General features: G+C 39.5%; 1 protein-coding gene across 1 annotated transcript in view; it reads right to left on the reverse strand.

The window, feature by feature from the left end:
• The window catches only part of LOC110156588 (adhesion G protein-coupled receptor E2-like), a 140644-nt gene that overhangs the window by 1405 nt on the left and 120495 nt on the right, over positions 1-18744 (reverse strand). The window contains exons 10-22 of the mRNA XM_055153097.1: positions 18254-18433; positions 17327-17473; positions 17211-17248; positions 16034-16108; positions 15918-15947; positions 14604-14762; positions 14092-14197; positions 12814-13001; positions 8393-8569; positions 6042-6245; positions 3411-3649; positions 2441-2507; positions 704-795 (exon numbers count right to left, since the gene is read on the reverse strand). Of these exons, the coding sequence (XP_055009072.1) occupies positions 704-795; positions 2441-2507; positions 3411-3649; positions 6042-6245; positions 8393-8569; positions 12814-13001; positions 14092-14197; positions 14604-14762; positions 15918-15947; positions 16034-16108; positions 17211-17248; positions 17327-17473; positions 18254-18433 (1702 nt within the window). The remainder of the gene's footprint in view (positions 1-703; positions 796-2440; positions 2508-3410; positions 3650-6041; positions 6246-8392; positions 8570-12813; positions 13002-14091; positions 14198-14603; positions 14763-15917; positions 15948-16033; positions 16109-17210; positions 17249-17326; positions 17474-18253; positions 18434-18744) is intronic.

Consider the following 18744-nt stretch of genomic DNA (forward strand, 5'->3'; position numbering starts at 1 on the left):
AAGTTTTTTTTTTAAAGGACAACATTGTAAGTTTCTTTTGGTATCAATAATTTGAGTTGAGGATGTGAGTGAGTTACATTATTGTATTGTAGATTTTTTTCAAAGACATAATGTTGTTTCCTCCTCAAAAACATACCAGGAGTTGTGTTTTGTTTCCTTCACACATGTCTGAGTAACACTGCATTATTAGTCGTTCTACTACTCCAAAGTTCAAAATGCTCTGTTCCACCTTGTGATGTCGTGACATCCCACACACCATGGTTAAATCCTGATTAAATCCTGGTGCTGACCTGGTTTAGACATGGTTTTAGTCCTGATTTTAGTTTTGGTTTAGTCCTGGTTTAGGCCTAGTTTAGTCCTGATTTAGTCCTAGTTTAGTCCTGGTTTACTCCTGGTTTAGACCTGGTTTTAAACCTGGTTTTAGTCCTGATTTTAGTGCTGGTTTAGACCTGGTTTAGTCCTGGTTTTAGTTCTGGTCTAGTTCTGGATTAGAGGCGAGCCTGCATTGCGCACAGGAGGAGGTGCGGAGCAGAGAGAAATAAAGTGTAATATGGGCCCTTTATTATGGCAAGATTGTGACAATGATAACACACCACGTTTGTAGATTTTCAGTTTTGGATATTTCCTTCACAAACAACGGAATGCCCATAGTTATATTTGCCCCTGCCCTCTACCATCTGAAATTATTACACTATTGCTTTACCTTGCATCTTTGGAATCCGAGGCTCCACTCTTCATGTTGGCCAAGGTGGTTCTCAGGCTCCACAGTGTAGCACAGAACAATGTACAGTTAAGCTGAAAAAAGATATAATTATGAATAGCTGACCTGCAGAACCAGTGAAGGCATCTTCCTTTAAAGACAAGACCAAGGACGGTGCATTGGATATTATAATAACACTGTATGAGGACCAGTGTTAAAGGGCCTATTGGTGGATTTTAGATTCTAGTTTTTTAGTTTTTTTAGTTTAATGCATTTATTTTGGGCAAGTAAAGATCCACATCCATGTACAATGGAACACATGACACAAGTGAAATCACAACAGAAATGAAAATAACAACAACTACTAATAACTGTTATTATTACTATTTTGCCCAAAAAGGAGTGGGAGTAGAGATAATGTCATACTCCCAAATGGGGGGCAAGAGCAAGTTTTTCCTATTCACATGCGCTTGAGAGTTATGATCGGTTATGATTGGGTTTTTTGAGTATCCTGGTTATGTGAGTGTCCAAGTAGATGCAGTATTCTGATTTCAGTATCGTGAATATGCCAGTATCCTGCTTATGAGAAACCAATAAACTCTCACTGAGGTTTTCGGAGAGTATTCAGGATTCTGTGACATGTAGATGCAGTATCCTGATTTCTCAAAACTGGTGCTGTGCTGTAGTCAGGCTGGTGCCACCTAGTGCCTCCGCTCAATTTCATATCTCTCCAGCGACTAGGTCAGGAATCGGAATACACTAGACGGTTTGCCAGTCAGTGAAGAGCTGTGAAGCCATGACGTCAAACTCAAGTGTCTGTCTGGGTCCCTTTTGTGGTACAGCACAAGACGAAGACAGACATTCTGTGTTGGCAACGATTCCCGAGATCGAGGAGGAGATCGGAACAAAGAATGTTTGGTGAATTTTATCAAGGGGAAAGATGTTGTTGCCCTTTTTCCTACGCGATTTGACGCATTACGTATGTCACAACCAAATAGCAGCGATTGATTAAATTAAAAAAGTACCCACCTACTGTCGAGCGAATGGATCCTAATTTCCACGAAGTGAAACTGGCTGATGAATGAGTCTAGTGATGTTGTATCATTATCAAAAATCAGCGTAGGAGACTCGGCAAACTTTCTTCATTTAATTATTTCACTTATGAGCAGATACAAGTGAAAGGGCTGCCGATCCTGACAGCAAGTACAAAGTCGTTTCAAAGCCTCCCAGAGATGATCTACTTTGTATCATATTTTAGTGGCAAAATATTTGGAGAAGTGAGCGTGGCAGAATAAAGTCAATAGTACTAAAGGAAACTCCAAGGTTATCAAGTACTTTGTTTAGTTTAAGTTATAGGTGTAACTTTTCTGGCATCAGTAAATGTTCGAAGTCCTCAGTGCTCCACAGTATGGCATTAATCTTACTTATGTACATAGAGACAAACTAATGATATCACCAGGAGGACTCACAGGTCAGTTCTGTGGAAAGGCGACCCCACTCAGACTAAAAAAGCATGTTTTTCAGAGTACATGTGAGCAATAATGCCTATTATTGAACACGTTTAATGCCATACATGGAATATTTCAAATAAAAATATATTGACACAAGCAGACAAATTACGTACTGCATCTTTAACTGAACCTTTACATTTTATCTTGGCACAACTTGAAAATACTGAATCAAATTTGGAATTATTTTTGCCCCCGTACAATGTCATTTTGTAGATTTTCAATCACTTACCGCAAGTATAGCAATCACAGGTCCTGTCAGAGCCCAGTTGAAGTTCCTAGTCCTTGACAACCAGCACCTACAACCAAGTAAAACACAGCAACAATAAATTATAGTGCAAAATACAAATACAATAAATAAAAGCATATACAACCTAACCAGTCACTGCAGTGGTGGATGAAATACTACATTTATCTTAAGTATAAGTACAGAAACTAAAGCAAAAAATAAATGAATACAGAATAAAAGCATTACATGAAAAAAATGTACTTAAGTAAAATGATTAAAGTACATGTCCAAGTACCTAAAATGTACTTAAAGAGTAGTATTTCATGTAGAATTTGAGATCTAATAAAGCTTCAAATGTTTTGCTGAATTTCGTTCAACAGAAATGATTTTTTTGTTCTTAAATTTTTGTTCAAATTATGAAAAATAAACCCTCAACCTTTTCAGCAGGTCTCAAACAATCATCAAAAATATGTTTATTTTTTTTAGTCCCGTTCAAAAAAACTAGTGGAGTAGAAAGAGGGTGACCAGATGTCCCTATTTACCCGGGACAGTCCCAGTTTTGAGCTCTGTCCCAGCAGATTTATCCAAAACCCTTCATTTTTCCTAGTTTTTGACAAAATTTGATGCTTGCCAACAGTAAAAAGAGGCATAAATTGTCATTTTTTAAAGTAAAATACAGGAAAAGTATACTTAAAAATGACCAAAACACAAATGTGACTATACTGACACATGTTAGTCATAAATGGGCCGAATGCAAAACAGTTCTCCTTAATTATGCACTGATTTCACAATTTAATTATTACCAACCACCTCAAACCAGGGATGTCCTAGTTTTTGATTTGGAAATCTATAGTCACCCTAAGTAGAAAATACAGATACATGTTCTTAGATCTAATGAGGTAGTGAAGTGAAGGTACCAGATATGTAAAAAAAACTTCATTATATTCCACAACGGCAATACGGTTATACTTACGCGCCTTCAGTCGCCCCATATCCGTCGGAATACACCAGCGCAGAAACCCCCACCACGACCAGAGGCACCCCGTAACCCACGATGTACAGCACGGGTTTGGGGAGGCCGTCTCTCTTGATGACCTGAACTTTGGTTAGTTTCCGCACTAACATGAAGAGCTGCGTCGCCTCCAGCAGCATCCACACGAAACTGGCCACTACGAGGAAGTGGAGGAGGCCGGCCATAACCGTGCAGGCCAACTGTGGAGGAATAAATTAAAAAAAACATAAAAACAGTGGCTTAGGGTTGATGAGGTGTAAAGTGAACGCAATCTGAGCATTAAAGGTCCTATATTACACAAAACTGACTCCTTTTTGAGCTTTTAGCCAAGTTAGAATGCTGTTTCCTCATCACAAACAGACCTGGAGTTGTGTTTTGTTTCTTTCTCAAAGCTTTTGTTTCACTATCCAAATCTCAAAATGCCCTGTTCAACCTTGTGATGTCATATAGCTGTAGTTTTCATGTTAACAACTACATTTTACATTTTGTTTTGTAGATATTGGCAATTACAGAGTTACTGAAATTATCCAAATGATTCTAGTGAAGGTGTATGGAGTTTAAAAACACAGTAGAGCTCTTCCTGTATTAGTTTGAGAGAAGAACTCAGCTTACAGCAGGGGTGGGCAATTATTTTATCCATAGAGCCACACGAGAAACAGAAAATATTGTGGAACTCCAAAATGCTTTACTAAATTTTGCATAATATTAATTGTATTTCTTTATAAAAAAAGCAGTAAATATCATTGTTTTGACGAGCTGGTACGACTGGTAAGAGTTTATGTCATGACTAAGCAATGAAAAAGTGATTTTGTTTGTGGGTTTATGTGGTTTTACTTTGGGCACTTGTGATTTAGTTTTGTTGTGTGTCTCTTAGTTTAATCACTCGTTTTTATACAGACTTGCGTGGCACGTTTTTTGGCGCAAAACTTGTTATATGTTAATCCTGTTATTTCTTGTTGTTTCTCAATTTGGATTATTTTCTGTACATATTTTAGCATGTTTTATTAATTTACCCTTTTATATTCCTGTTAATTAAACATTACTTAATTTATTCCATTCTCCACCTTGGATTTTTTTTATTACATTTCCAACCCTAGCGAGCTGGGTCGTTACAACTTACAAAAAATGTCACCTAAAAAAAACTCCTCTAACATTGTCTAAAAAAACACCTCTAACTTATCTAATTTTAGACAAGTAAGATCTTTTATGACTCTATATGCAGCACGAATGTTTTTACGCTCCATGATTCTGTCTCATATAGAGTATTACAGAACCACATCATCACTCGCTGTTGGCACAAAACTCAAACCCATCGAATCACCATAAAAATATTGGACAAGAAACCATTCTCATTTCACCACTGCACTATTTTATATTAAGTACAATCTGCTTAATTTTTATAATTTTGTTGATTTTAAATTTGGATGTTTTATCTATAAAGTTTTGCATGGACTTGCCCCTCCTCCGTTACAGGATTTTATTAAAGTAAAGACAGTGAGTGGGATGGGAACTACAGTAGGGCCACAGCCCGGGGGAACTGTGAGCTCCCACACAGACGCACCACATTCGGACAATGTGTTCTCTCAGTCAGAGGCACAACATTTTGGAACAGTCTGCTACCAGTAAAAGAAACTCCAACACTTGCCACTTTCATGTCCTACTTGAAACAGTGGCTAAAGGAAAACCAGACTTGTGGACACTTTTAATGTATAACTGTCACTTGTTTTTGTTTTTTTCTGTTAAATTTGTGGTGTTACCTGCCGAGGGACTACAGATGGAAATGAGCATTCTTGCTATAATCTGGCATATTTACACTGCAGTGTTGTAGATGCTCATTAAAATGCACTGTCCCTATTGAATAAATAAATAAATAAATACATAAATAAACAAACATAAAAGCAATTCAGCCAAATTAGCCTGAACGGACCTGTCAGAGTCAACTAAAAGGCCGTATGTTGCCCGGGAGCTGGACAATGCCCAGGTCTGGTCTACTGGGTTTGTGTTTTAAAAATGTATGAATGAAACAAAACACAACCCCAAATGTGTTTGTGATGAGGAAAGAACATTAAAACAGATCAGAAAATAGAGTAATATGGGCGATTCAAAGTGATCGGATTACGTTTTTTGGCCATGGGGAAAAGAAAAACAATGTTATCCGATAATAATTAAAGAACATGCCCTCATACAGTATTAACATAAGCATACAGTATTAATGAATGCGATTTGACATCCGAAATGCTTGGAACAACTCTGGCGGTCTGGTAAAACTGACCCTGGTTTCTACCTATGAGGCAACAATCCTAGGAAATTTCAAATCTAGTTTTTTTTGTGGTGGCTCAGGGCAGAAAGGACATTATACCACCACTTTTTTTTTATCAGAATATCGGTCCTTGAAGTGTTTTGGGTGTGTGAAAATGCTGCAAGCTCATAATGCATATTGTCATTGTGTCCTTGGGCAAGACACTTAACCTTAACTAACACAGTAGCTGAAGTAGAAACAGTGATTATTATAGTTATTTGTTCTCCCTCTCCTGAAAATGCTCCTTCATGGTTTTTAAAGTTCATACACCGTCACCAAATTTAGCTTTGTACCTCATCGTCTAGATAGCGGTCGTTCCAGAGCAGGAGCAGATGGGACAGGCCCAGATTGAGACACAGGTGGAGGCGAGCGGTGTTGTTGATTTTGGGATTCCAGCTGCACAAGAGGAAGGTGAGAACGGCCAGAGCGAAGAAGAAGAGTCCGATGATGACGCAGATCCGGTTGAGCCAGTCCAGGAAGTCGTTCTGAGGAGGAGGCTGGGGAATAATACGGAGAAGACACGTTGGATTTCAGGTTCATGTTTCAAACTCAGAAATAAGAAGAGCTCCGAGCCAACTTGAGTTGTAAGAGCACCAATTGGTATGGCGTTTTATATGTATACAGTTATATCACTAAATGCTAGGAGTGTAACGGTACACAACAATCACAGTTCGGTATGTACCTTGGCTTTGAGGTCACGGTTCAGTTCATTTTCAATACAGTATGGAAACAAAATGCAAAACACTTGTTGTTTATTTGTGTGTTTATTAAACCAAAAATTTGTTTTAACATTATACAAAAGAGAAAATAAAATAAATGCAAAGTGTTGCTTGGTAATACTAATAAGTTAAATAAAATATTCTCAAATAAGCAACAAATGTATGAAATATTATAAAAAATAAATTGCTTGTAAACAGTAAACAAAACTTTTCAAAAAGTAAAGAGCAGTACTAACGGTTCCAGCGTGAAGTTTTACTCAATCTTCATATTTTTGGTCAGAAAAAACAACTCGTCCACATCGTCTACAGTGAGCGCAGGTCTGCAGCCAGTTACTTTGTCCCTTTTGGCTGAAAATAAACTTTTGCTAGGGACAGAGTATGGAGGGGGAAGCGTGGGTGGAGATTCCATACCAGCCGAAAGACGAAAGTGAGGACCGGGACACAATGACCGTAGTTTTGTGAGGATTCATGTGGTTCGGAGGAATGTAGTCAAGGCGGGGGGCAATTGTTGTCAAGGCAGCTGCCCTAACTATAAAGCGCTGCGGGAAACACTGCCTTCCCAATCACGTTAAGAGTTCCCTCGTGAATATTAAAGAGCCGAGCCTTCCGTGTATCTGCACATGTAGTGGCGGAATGTAAACACATGCAATTTGCGTGAACTCACTCGTCCTCAGCCCTGCACCGACCCTAATGTGGCATACTGAAATGGTTGGGCATGAATACGTGTACCGTTACACCCCTACTAAATGCAGTGCTTGACGCTCTAAATATAATTCAGTTGTTTTTCTATGACAATGACAATAAAATCTTGAATCTTGACACAAAAAAAATACTATTTTTTTAACAAACTTAACAAATCAATACCAAAGTGTCGATATTTTGATACTTACATGGTCTTGAATACTTAAAGCTCCTCAAATCATTTTTTTTGTATATTTTAGATATTTGCCGTAGTCAGTGTTGGGGAGTAACGGATTACATGTACCAGAGTTACGTAATCAGAGTACAAATTATTAATAACTGTATTCAGTTACAGTTACTGTTTAAGTGAGTGAATTAGATTACAGTTACTTTGTTGAAATAAATGGATTACAATGTGGTATTTTCCTGTTTTCACATTTTGGGCTATATCCCTTTTTTTAATTTATTTTTTATTTTATTTTAGTAATTCCACTCATTGCCGGACACTAAACCAGGTCCAAACCAGGTCTAAACCAGGTCTAAACCAGGTCTAAACCAGGTCTAAAACCAGGTCTAAACTAGGTCTAAACTAGGTCCAAACCAGGACTAAAACCAGGTCTAAACTGGGTCCAAACCAGGTCTAAACCAGATCTAAACCAGATCTAAACCAGGACTAAACCAGGACTAAACCAGGACTAAACCAGGTCTAAACCATGTCTCAAACACTATTTAACAGGACCGTGTGGACCGTGCCTCCTCCTCCCCTATCAATACTATTTTTTAATTTGGTTAAGTAAAAACTGGGCTTTTTATTGTCTTTTAGCAGACAAAACATCTTATGTTATGATTTCCTAGTCTTTGCTTCTCTACAGCAAACGATGTAATCCAAAGTATTCAGATTACGTTACTCACTTTAAGTAATTTAATGGATTCCATTACAAACTACATTTTGGGGCATGTAATCTGTAATCTGTAGGGGAATACATTTTAAAAGTAACCTTCCCAACACTAGCCGTTGTATTGTATTAAAACAAAGATTTATATTATATTTCCTTATCATATTTTCTTAACTGAGTTCATTTCAGATCATATAATTTGGAGCAAAGAATCAAAAATCTAACCCGGCCCCAAAATATCTGCAAAGCTAATTGAACATTGGCTGTTCTGGATTCTTAATCATCGGTATTGACCATGAAATAAAATTATGTCAGTCCTATTTACTAACAATGCAATAAAGTCCTTACATCTGCAATCTGTAGAATCAAGGCGAACGTGGAGAGATGAGTACAGCTGCACACGGTGTAGTTCTCATTGGTGAAGGTCATGGTGCAGCCCTCTGTAGACCAGCCCATGGAGGTGACCAGGCCCGCATCGTCCTTCTCCACTTTCCAGTACACACAGGTTATCATGCCGGCTTCATTCTCCGACTAGAAAAAAAAGTGAATGAAATAGTCAATACATACATGCCTCCGATCCGCTTATCAGTTTTTGCCACTTGCCCCCATGTTTGTTATATTGTGTAATAGCCTGGGTAGCAACCTTACAGGAACAGAGTCGAGTTGAGACAATTTAAGTGCAAACCCAAAGTGCATTTATTCCATGACCAAGAAGAAAATCGAAAAAAATATTTATGAAGTTAAAAACAGGCATTGCATAAACCTGCGCACAAAGACAGCACCTTCTTCTCCACAAAAGTGAGGCTGGCTCCTTTTATAGACCACCTCTTTTAATTAAAATAAGTTTAGATAATTTCCCTTCAATATTTAAAAAGTTAATCATATCAAAACAGTGTCCTAAATATTCAATTAAATCTAAATACAAAAATATGTCTTTATTCAGGGTAGCTGCAGGGTCTTAAAAGTCTTGAAAAGGTCTTAAATTTCATGTTCCTAAATTAAGGCCTTAAAAAGTCTTAAATTATGTTGTCCAAGTCTTATTTTTTTCACAGATGTCTTAAATTTCATTAGCCTTTTTTTCTTTTCTTTTTTTAATTGGATGGGAGGAAAAAAAACAACAATGTGAAATTTAGAATGTCATAAATGTTTTTTTTTGGCCATTTTACAAGCAATGCATACAACTATAAATGAGTTCTGAATGAGATTTTATAATAAAAGTATTTTTTTGTTATTTAAAGTAGTGAGTAATGGTCATTATTAGAATTGGATCTTGTGTTTTTCGCCCACATAATGGGTGCGATGTTGGTCTTAATTTTCATTTAAGTGGTCTTAAAAAGGTCTTTAAAAAGTCTTAAATTTGGGGTAGTCAAACCTGGGGATACCCTGTTAATAAATTAGCAGTGTTTTATTATTAATTTTAAAATATAAGTAGAAAAGTTAAAATCTCTGTGCTCCCTTCCTCCTAACAAAATGGTTGCCTGCCCAGGAACCTTCTTAAGGTGCTCCGGCTGCCTGGGGACTCTTTTGGCCGGAACACCAAGAAGACAACACAAGAAGGTATGTAGTATTAATTTCAATCACAATTACTTAAATTAAATGCAGTTATTTCATTTACTTAGGTCACTTTATTGCAATGCAGCTTCAATCAATTATCAGTAAACATTTTAAAACTTTGCTTGTTTGTTTCTGTCCTTATCTCACCTGTCAGCCTATCCAGCCTAGGTACATTACACGTTTCTAACATAAACAAATGTAAGACACATAGCCAAATTAACAGTATTATTTTGAGCTCCTAGATAAAAGGCACCTGATAGTACATGAAAAACAGAACTAGTTCATTTAAACAGTTTGCAGCAATCCAAATTAGGGATGGGCATTCGGTGAAATTTTCTTAATCGATCGTCGGAAGAATTAACGATCGATGTTTTTATATTAAAATGATCATTATTATTACTATCTGCACTACTAATCTGCATAAATAAATTCAACTTTACGACATATAAACCGTAACCACTCTAGAGCCACATCAGCCCGTTTGACATTATAATGTGTTTAATTCAGTTTTGCGCAACTCTCACAGAAACGAAACTTAAAACCGCATCGCTAATTTGCATAAACTAAGCGAAGATAAAACTACAGCTCTTTTGTCGCTGATGCGGTTCAACTTCTGTCGGATTAAAAGACATGACTCAGTGGAATACAGGTTAGTGTGACCATATTTGCGTTTGTCAAAACCAGGACACCGTACGGGGGGAGGGAGGTGGGGACTCGTCATCGACATTGCGCGACTCTCACCTGGCAAAACTTTTTCCCACTGGACACCGAAACATATGTGCTGCTTTATACACTGTGCACATGGACTCACACTTGTCCCGAACGGAAAACGTGGACTTTCTTGTACAAGTCGTCGTTGCACATTGTTCGCATTTGCACTTCAGTACGCTGCAGGTGGACCAACTGTTTGTCTCCTTCTGAGTGCAGAGAGCTACATGTACGGACCCCTGTTTGGTCACGCTACGCACAGCAACCTACATTCGGTTTGTCGATTAAAATGAACGTAATCGATGAAATTCTTAATGATCAATTATCGATTAATCGACTAATCATGCCCATCCCTAATCCAAATGTTTTGCTAATTTATCAAATGTATTTCAAGCATTCAAATAATTCACCAAGATAAGTTCATGAGGAGAGCTGGGTACTGTTTTTTTTTTTTTTTACAATACTAGTATTTTAACAATACCTACTTTTCGATACCGTTTCCTGAATGGGTCTTTTTTCGGTGGCTGCATTTTTAACATGTAAATTATTGGTCGGTTTTATTAAGAAAAGGTCTTCATTTTAACGGGTTTGACGATCTACACCGGCAGTGTCATACGTGTATCCGACGGTCGTCATTACGCTAGAGTCCTGCACGGGTCAATTTTCAGAGACCCATTCCCGCCCGCGCACATGCAGTACAGCACCGCACCCGCCCGTTAAGCCGTGATTATATCAAAGTTAAACCTGCACACGCCCGGACCCGTTAACATTCACACGTAAATCGCACACAAATTAAAATCATTCTAGCTGAAGAATCCATCAGAATACGGATTGAAAAGTTACGACTTCAAGAATCACAATCACGAAATGAAACGAAACGGTTACGCTTTCTTCAGTACGAATACGAATTCATAGACGTGACTCGACTGTCATCACTTCACAGGCTTTATTTACTGAGTAGAAGAAACATTGATCGAGACGCTGGACTTTTGCGGGACATGCCACAGACTGCCACGAAATTGAACCAGGACTGAACCAGGACTGAACCAGGACTGAACCAAGACTGAACCAGGACTAAAACAGGACTAAACCAGGACTGAACCAAGACTAAAACAGAACTGAACCAGGACTAAAACAGGACTAAACCAGAACTGAACCAGGACTGAACCAAGACTAAAACAGAACTGAACCAGGACTAAAACAGGACTAAAACCAGAACTGAACCAGGACTAAACAGGACTGAACCAGGACTGAACCAGGACTGAACCAGGACTGAACCAGGACTGAACGAGGACTGAACCAGGACTAAAACAGGACTGAACCAGTACTGAACCCGGACTGAACCCGGACTGAACCCGGACTGAACCAGGACTAAAACAGAATTAAAACAGAACTAAAACAGGACTAGACCAGAACTGAACCAGGACTAAAACAGAACTGAACCAGGACTAAAACAGGACTAAAACAGAATTAAAACAGAACTAAACCAGGACTGAACCAGGCCTGAACCAGGACTCAACCAGGACTAAAACGGGACTAAACCAGACCTGAACCAGGACTAAAACAGGACTAAAACAGGACTGAACCAGGACTAAAATAGGACTAAAAAAGAACTGAACCAGGACTAAAACAGAACTGAACCAGGACTAAAACAGGACTAAAACAGAACTGAACCAGGACTAAAACAGGACTAAAAGAGGACTGAACCAGGATGAGTAAACCAGGACTGAACCAGGACTGAACCAGGACTGAACCAGGACTGAACCAGGACTGAACCAGGGCTGAACCAGGACTGAACCAGGACTAAAACAGGACTAAAACAGGACTAAACCAGAACTGAACCAGCATTGAACCAGGGCTTTGCAAACACCCTGCTCTGTGGGCTCGGGGTTCTCTCTCTCTCTTAAGTCCAAGATTAGTCCTGGTGTAATCCTGGTTTAGTCCTGATTTAGTCCTGACCCTCCTGTGTGTAGTTACTACCCGCCTGCATACTCGCCCATAAAATTCCAGAACGTTTCAGCAACCATTTGCCCGAACCCGTTGCGTCCGGTACGGGAAAATGGACTCTGCATTACACTACACGCTACTGAAAATTACAGTAGAATAGAGTTCTAATTTTTCAGCATCAACAGAGCGTCTCCAGGCTTTTTATCAGTTGGAAAGTTTACAGCCATGGAGGATAAATATAAAACACGAAATCAGACAGCAACTTTACAAGAACAACTTCTGAAGAAAAAGATGTGCGGTGCAGACAACTGGAGTTAAATGATGAGTGGCTTAATTGATGTGAGCGCCGCAGATACGTCTCATTATCGCTGCAAAGCATCATCTCTCTTGTTGTCAGCTTTTATATTGTGATTTAAAACACATAATTCATCCAACCAACAATGAATACTTAAGCGATGTAAAAAGTTTTGTGTTTAAATGTGAGAATATACAGAGGCTGGTGTCACTCTGCTGCCTCTGGTGTAAATTGTAAAAGTACATGCATATGCAGATTTTCCTACACTGCTTGCTGATGTCTTGTGCTGGATGGTGAAGTTGACAGGATCTGTGATGTTGGTGTTGTTCATGGTGGGGAGTACAGCACTGATCACATCTGAGAACATCTGGGTGCGGTTTTCTGTTTTCAGGTACTGGTGACTGAGCAGGCTCTCCATGCCATTCAGAGTGAAGAAAGCAGCCGCAGCGGAACCTGGAAAAGCCATGATAGTAGGTAAGGCCGTCCATCCAAGTGTGTTTGGGTTCAAGTCTAGTCAAAGGCCCTATTGTTATTTCACACACAAACTCTGCATATTTAGGCCCAATTCCTCTCTCAATCAGAAAATACTGTTCTATTACAGAATTTGTCCTTCTTTAACATTATCAGTTTCCTTGGTCAACTTATCAGTAGCAGTATGCTATGCTCTTCTCATTTCATCTCAGCCAGCTTGTCTCCAAGCTGTCATTCTTAGTTGCAGTGTTGAGTATTCAAGTCCTTAGGTCTTGGACTGAGGGCAAATAAACTTCTCCTGTCTCAGACATCCAGAGCCTTTGCATTCTCTAACACAGAAACATGCATTGCATGATCATTACTGACTAAACAGTTGATGGCAGCTGGAGTGGAGATGGCACGGGCTTAGAATCTGCTTAGAGTGGGGCTAGGCTTACAAACGGTAACATTTAGTTGCTTATGCTGTGAAAATAGAGGAGATTCTCTGATCTTTGTGAAAGCTGTAGGTCCCTGTAAGCCGAACACATCCAGTTTTAAGTCACAAAAAATACATTACCCATTCACTGATCTGTCTAATCACTCCTCTGGCAAAACATTGGACTGCAGTCTGCTGAAGTTATGTTTTACTACAGCTTTGCTCACTTAGAAGCAGGTTCTAAAAAGTCCAGACTCAAACTAAGATGTAAGAATGCAGGGTTAATTCTGAGGATGTCTGAGTGACAGTGTCTAATGTCTAATTATATTTATCCATTTTATTTTATGATAAAATGGATATCAAAGTCTTATTTGGCCAGTGGAATTTATCACACAACACATTCCTCTAAAGTCTGACCTCTGCTCAGAAGATTGGCTGTAGACTTTGTGATTAAAAACCCCAAGCCGGACAATGCATAATTTGAAAGGATTGTATCTCAACTTGAATAATATTTTATTAATTGCACAACTTTACTTACCATTATCACGAAACTGAATAAAAACAACTGGACCTACTAAGCTTTTGCAGCTGCTAACCAAGTAGCTTCTTCACAAAGCCCAGAAGAAGCTACTTGGTTAGAAGCGAAAACTTACTTACCGTTGTTATTTTCAGCCAGTTCATCCATGTTGATTTCCATGCTGTTCCCATTGGCTCCGAGGGGTGGCATTTTCATGTTGTTCCCCCGTATCCGTAAGTTTCGAGACTTAAATCTACGAAGGACATTACGATCACTTTAGATATATTTAAAGCTGCACTATGTAACTTTTCAAATGGGAGTCAGTCACCTGCTTTTTTATATGGAGATGTCATTGCTCTGCCTGGAATGTTCCACAGTATGACATTAAACATCTCTACCTTACATTTATTCAACTACAAGTGGTTTTATCTCTCAAAAATACCTAGAAAAACAAAAAAACAGGCATTCTGACTGTGAGCGGGGTTGCCTCTCCACAGATCTAACCTGTAACTTCATCTGGTTTGGTTTAAATGAAGATAGAAAGGTTTAATGCCACACTGTGAAACATTCCAGCAATTTGAAGGACTCTCCACCAGAAAAATTACACAGTGCATCTTTAACAAACAGTGACAAGACGATGTTTCTTACCCACTGCTGAATTCTTGACGTTAAGACTGGTCTGGTTAAAATCTTCCTGCACCAACGTGGCCACCAAGCGATCGGAAAGGTCCAGGATGACGCTGCCCACTTCACCGTTTCCGGAACTACTCACCCGGCTACTCCTGGCACGTGGTCCCACCCCGGCCACTTCCTACACGGGTAAACATTGCAGCACGGACAAGCGTTTTCAGTCATTGTTATATGTTACTAACTATGGGGTATTTGCTATTAACACATAACACATTCACCATGCTACCTTTTATTGTTTTGAAAATGCTATATTTGCTGAAAACGTATTATCATGAACTAACTACATTGAAACCGCAGTGGCTGTTTTGTTGCTTCAACAGAGACTCAGAACCTAGGAGAAAGGGTGTAACTATTCCTTGCATGGTCGGTGTTTCTAAAAAAAAAAAAACTATAGAGGATTTTCAGACAACATGAAATCCCAGTCTATTTCAAACCTACAAACAAAGGTTAAGATAGAAACTGGTCCACCCAAAGGACAAAACACTGAGTCACAAACAAGGAAATGTGGTCTACTCCATTCAGTGCAGTGAAGACTGCAGTGAGCGCTACACTGGAGAAACTAAACAGGTACTTCATAAGATGCACCAACACAGATGAGAGAGCAACACAGGACCTCAGTCTGCTGTACATCTCCACCTAAAAGCCAAGAGCCACTTTTTTGAGGACAGTGAGGGACAGATCTGAGCCAGAGAAAGAACTGGTTTTAGAGGGGAGCTAAAGAAGCTTTTTGTTAGAAGAGACAATCCATCTTTGAACAGAAATGGAGGACTTAGACATCATCTATCTCCTATTTACAACTCCATCCTCAAACCTAAACTAAAACAAAAAAAACAATGTGATAGCCGGGTCAGGTCCAGATGTGTGAACGCACCCATCATTGGCCTGAATGATTATGCCAATATGACTCAGGCACACTCTCCACTTAGTGGGGACTTACTTCAATAGACTTAGCTAACAAACAGTAACTGTAAACAAGTAGGTGTGTTAGTTTCACAGTGGTTTCAATGCAGTTAGCTTAGTTTAGGTAGATATAAGGCAGTGGCCACCAGCGTCTGACCAGAACTGAAGGAGCAGCTTGGATGAGCTGCGAAACATATTCGATCAAAAAAACTTTTGTGGATTTATCATATGCAAAATATAAAATTATGATCCAACTATAGTAATAAATATAGATGTTAATATATTATCTTTTAATCACATCATGGGCAGCTACATTTGAGCTAGAACCAAAAAACTGCAGGCATTTTATGATGATAATTTAATGTATAATTATTACCATACTTGCTGAAAAACTGTTGGCAATGGTCTGTGGGAAGAACAGAAACAAGCAAATATAACCATCAATTCCATTTTGAAAACACTGGATAAATATTAAGTGTGTGCCAAACTTACCGGTGCTGGTATTTCGGTGAGGTTATTCAGTTGTAGCTCAATTTTATCAAAGAAGACACTCTCTTTAGTTTTTCCCTGTAAACAAAGTCATTTGTGATTGACTGGTCATCTGGACACCGCTTTTGTATTCAAGATGTGGGACTGGAACAGTATCCCATGATTGACAGGTGGAATTCACCAATCAGAGACTCAGGGCACACATACTGAATCTGCATTTTCATCATTTTTCATCCCCTGGAAGCCTTGTCTCTACACCTCCCAGATGCTCAATCCACACCCCACCACAGACCACTCAAGGCTGAATTATAGTTCTGCGTCGACGCAGCGCACACTGCCGCCGTCACCGTCGTTTTTGATTTATGGATCTGCTTTGAGATCTATGTGGCGTGAAGTAATTCAGCTCCACACCGCTGGGGGGCTACGATTTTAAAATGGCATCCGTGTATACAAAATGAAGCGGGAAAGCGGATTACTGGAAATGTATGTAGAGCGGATGTAAAGAGGATCAGTCACAGCCCTTATTGTCTGTGTCGCTTTCCCGTGCTGTCTGCCTCCGTTCGTTACAAAATTTCTGAAGCGCACGTCTGCGGAGGGGGTTCAAGTCAAATTGTCTGCGGCACAATTTGACGCGCTGGGCTTCAGACGGTCATTCATTAGTCCATCAATTCTGCTCCCGCACCTACCCCCACGCCCACGGAGAAGCCCAGCCCAGTATCTTTGTCACCTGCCCAGGTAAGAAGGCAGCTGGAGAAAGTTCACCTAAACAAGACCAGGCCAAGTCAACCCCTGTGTGCTGAGGACATGTGCTGTACAACTCACAGAAATCCTGCACTTTCTCTTCAAACTGAGTCTGAAGCTTGAAAGGACACTGAGCTATGGGAGACCTGCTGCATTGTACCAGTGCACTCATTCTCCAACAGGCTCCAACAACTCCGCTCAAACAGTGAAAGATACAGGACTACATTCATAACATACTCCATACAACTGTACAACAACTCACCCTTATGTAACAGATAATACTCCCTACAACTGTAAAAATAACTCACACTTGTAACAGATAACCATATGTCCTGTCAGACATCAAATCATTTTTGCACTGTTTTTCTTATGACCTCTTGCACCTAAACAGGACTTCATGGTTATGTGAAAAATAACAATAATGGAAAAATAGTGTTACCGCTGCTGGTGTTATCTGGGTTAGCATAACTTGAACATCTGTCAGAGAAGAACAATACTGTTAATCCAGCTGTATTGCACGTTGACGGCAGTGGAAAGAGGAAAGAGCAAACTTACTTTCACAGAAGGTGATCCCTACTGTCCAGTACAAGCCCGTGTTAGGATAGAACCCCTCTGGACAGGAACAGTAGAACGTGCCGGGGTAATTTGTGCAAATAGTTTGGACACCACAGATACCAGGTGTTTCCAAGCACTCGTCAATATCTGTAGAGTCAAAAAATGTTGTCAGTAATGAAATACAGAGTTGTTGTACACTAAAACTACGTTCAGCCCTACGCATCAAAGCACCCAGGTTACATGCAAAGTCTATGTGGACGCGCATCTAGGGCATCCTCAGGCGTCAGCGCGGCAAGAATCTGGCACTGAAGCAGCACTTTTTGAGCACTGAGGTGTCTGGCGCCATGTCATCACTGGAGGACAAGTATAATATGCTTCAGCCACTGATTCAATCACTTCTCTTGATGGGTTTTATGTAATACAAACACTCAAGCCACTTTCTCGACTGGGAAAACGAGACACTCGCAGACCACAGAGGATGCCCCAGCCGTGCGTCAAGAATTTTTCTCTCATTCCTCCGTGATGTTCAAGACGTGCAAAGGGGCATCTGAATTCAAAATGCTCCAACAATTCAAAAGGCGTCCAGCTAGTTTTTCGACACCGCGACATGTGGTTATGAATGTATGTGTTTAGTCCCATGAAAGAAAATATATTATAAGAAATCATCAGTAATACAGAAATTACTAAATACATTAAAAACTGCAACAATACTTTAGTCTACTTTAGCGCTTTCCCACACATTCAAAGTTGTGTTTGGTGCATTCATCCATTTTGGTGTTTGTAAAACGTATGGACTGTTAGAGCTGGGATTTAACCAGGAGCTGGCATTGAACCGACAACCTTTGAGTATCTGGGGTAACTCTGTATCATGTAAGAAGTATAACCGATTAAGTGAATAAATATAGGGTAGAGCGAGTATGCATTTACCCAGGCAGGGATTGGTGCGGCTGGCGATCTTGCTTGGGTCGCCGAGGCGATAGCCATTGTAACAGGTGCAGTAATAGGAGCCAATGGTGTTGGTGCAGTTGCAGCTGGGCCCGCAGATGGTCTCCAAACGTTTTTTGATTGGATCCACCACTGTGGAAAATCTCTCGCACTCATCCATATCTGCGACAAACAGGTACAGTTAAATTCATAAAAAATAATGATTTGAAACATGATCTAACTCAAACTCAGCTTTAAAAAATGCAAAGCTTATCATCGTTTTCATCAGAATAAAACATACACAAAATTAAATCAAATAAAAAGCTACCACAAAAATTATTTTTTTTATTTGTTTTCATTCTGAGGAGATTATCGTATTTACACATTAGACTTATTTAAATGTACACTAAGGAACAATACAGGCGAGGGTCTGCCACCGCACTCCAAAAAATGTTTTAATTCAGTGAAAATACAGAAATTGATATGTGGAGCCA

Source organism: Boleophthalmus pectinirostris, unplaced genomic scaffold, assembly GCF_026225935.1.
Source record: "Boleophthalmus pectinirostris isolate CB_2022bp ecotype Guang Dong unplaced genomic scaffold, ASM2622593v1 HiC_scaffold_17, whole genome shotgun sequence".
Taxonomy (NCBI): domain Eukaryota; kingdom Metazoa; phylum Chordata; class Actinopteri; order Gobiiformes; family Gobiidae; genus Boleophthalmus; species Boleophthalmus pectinirostris.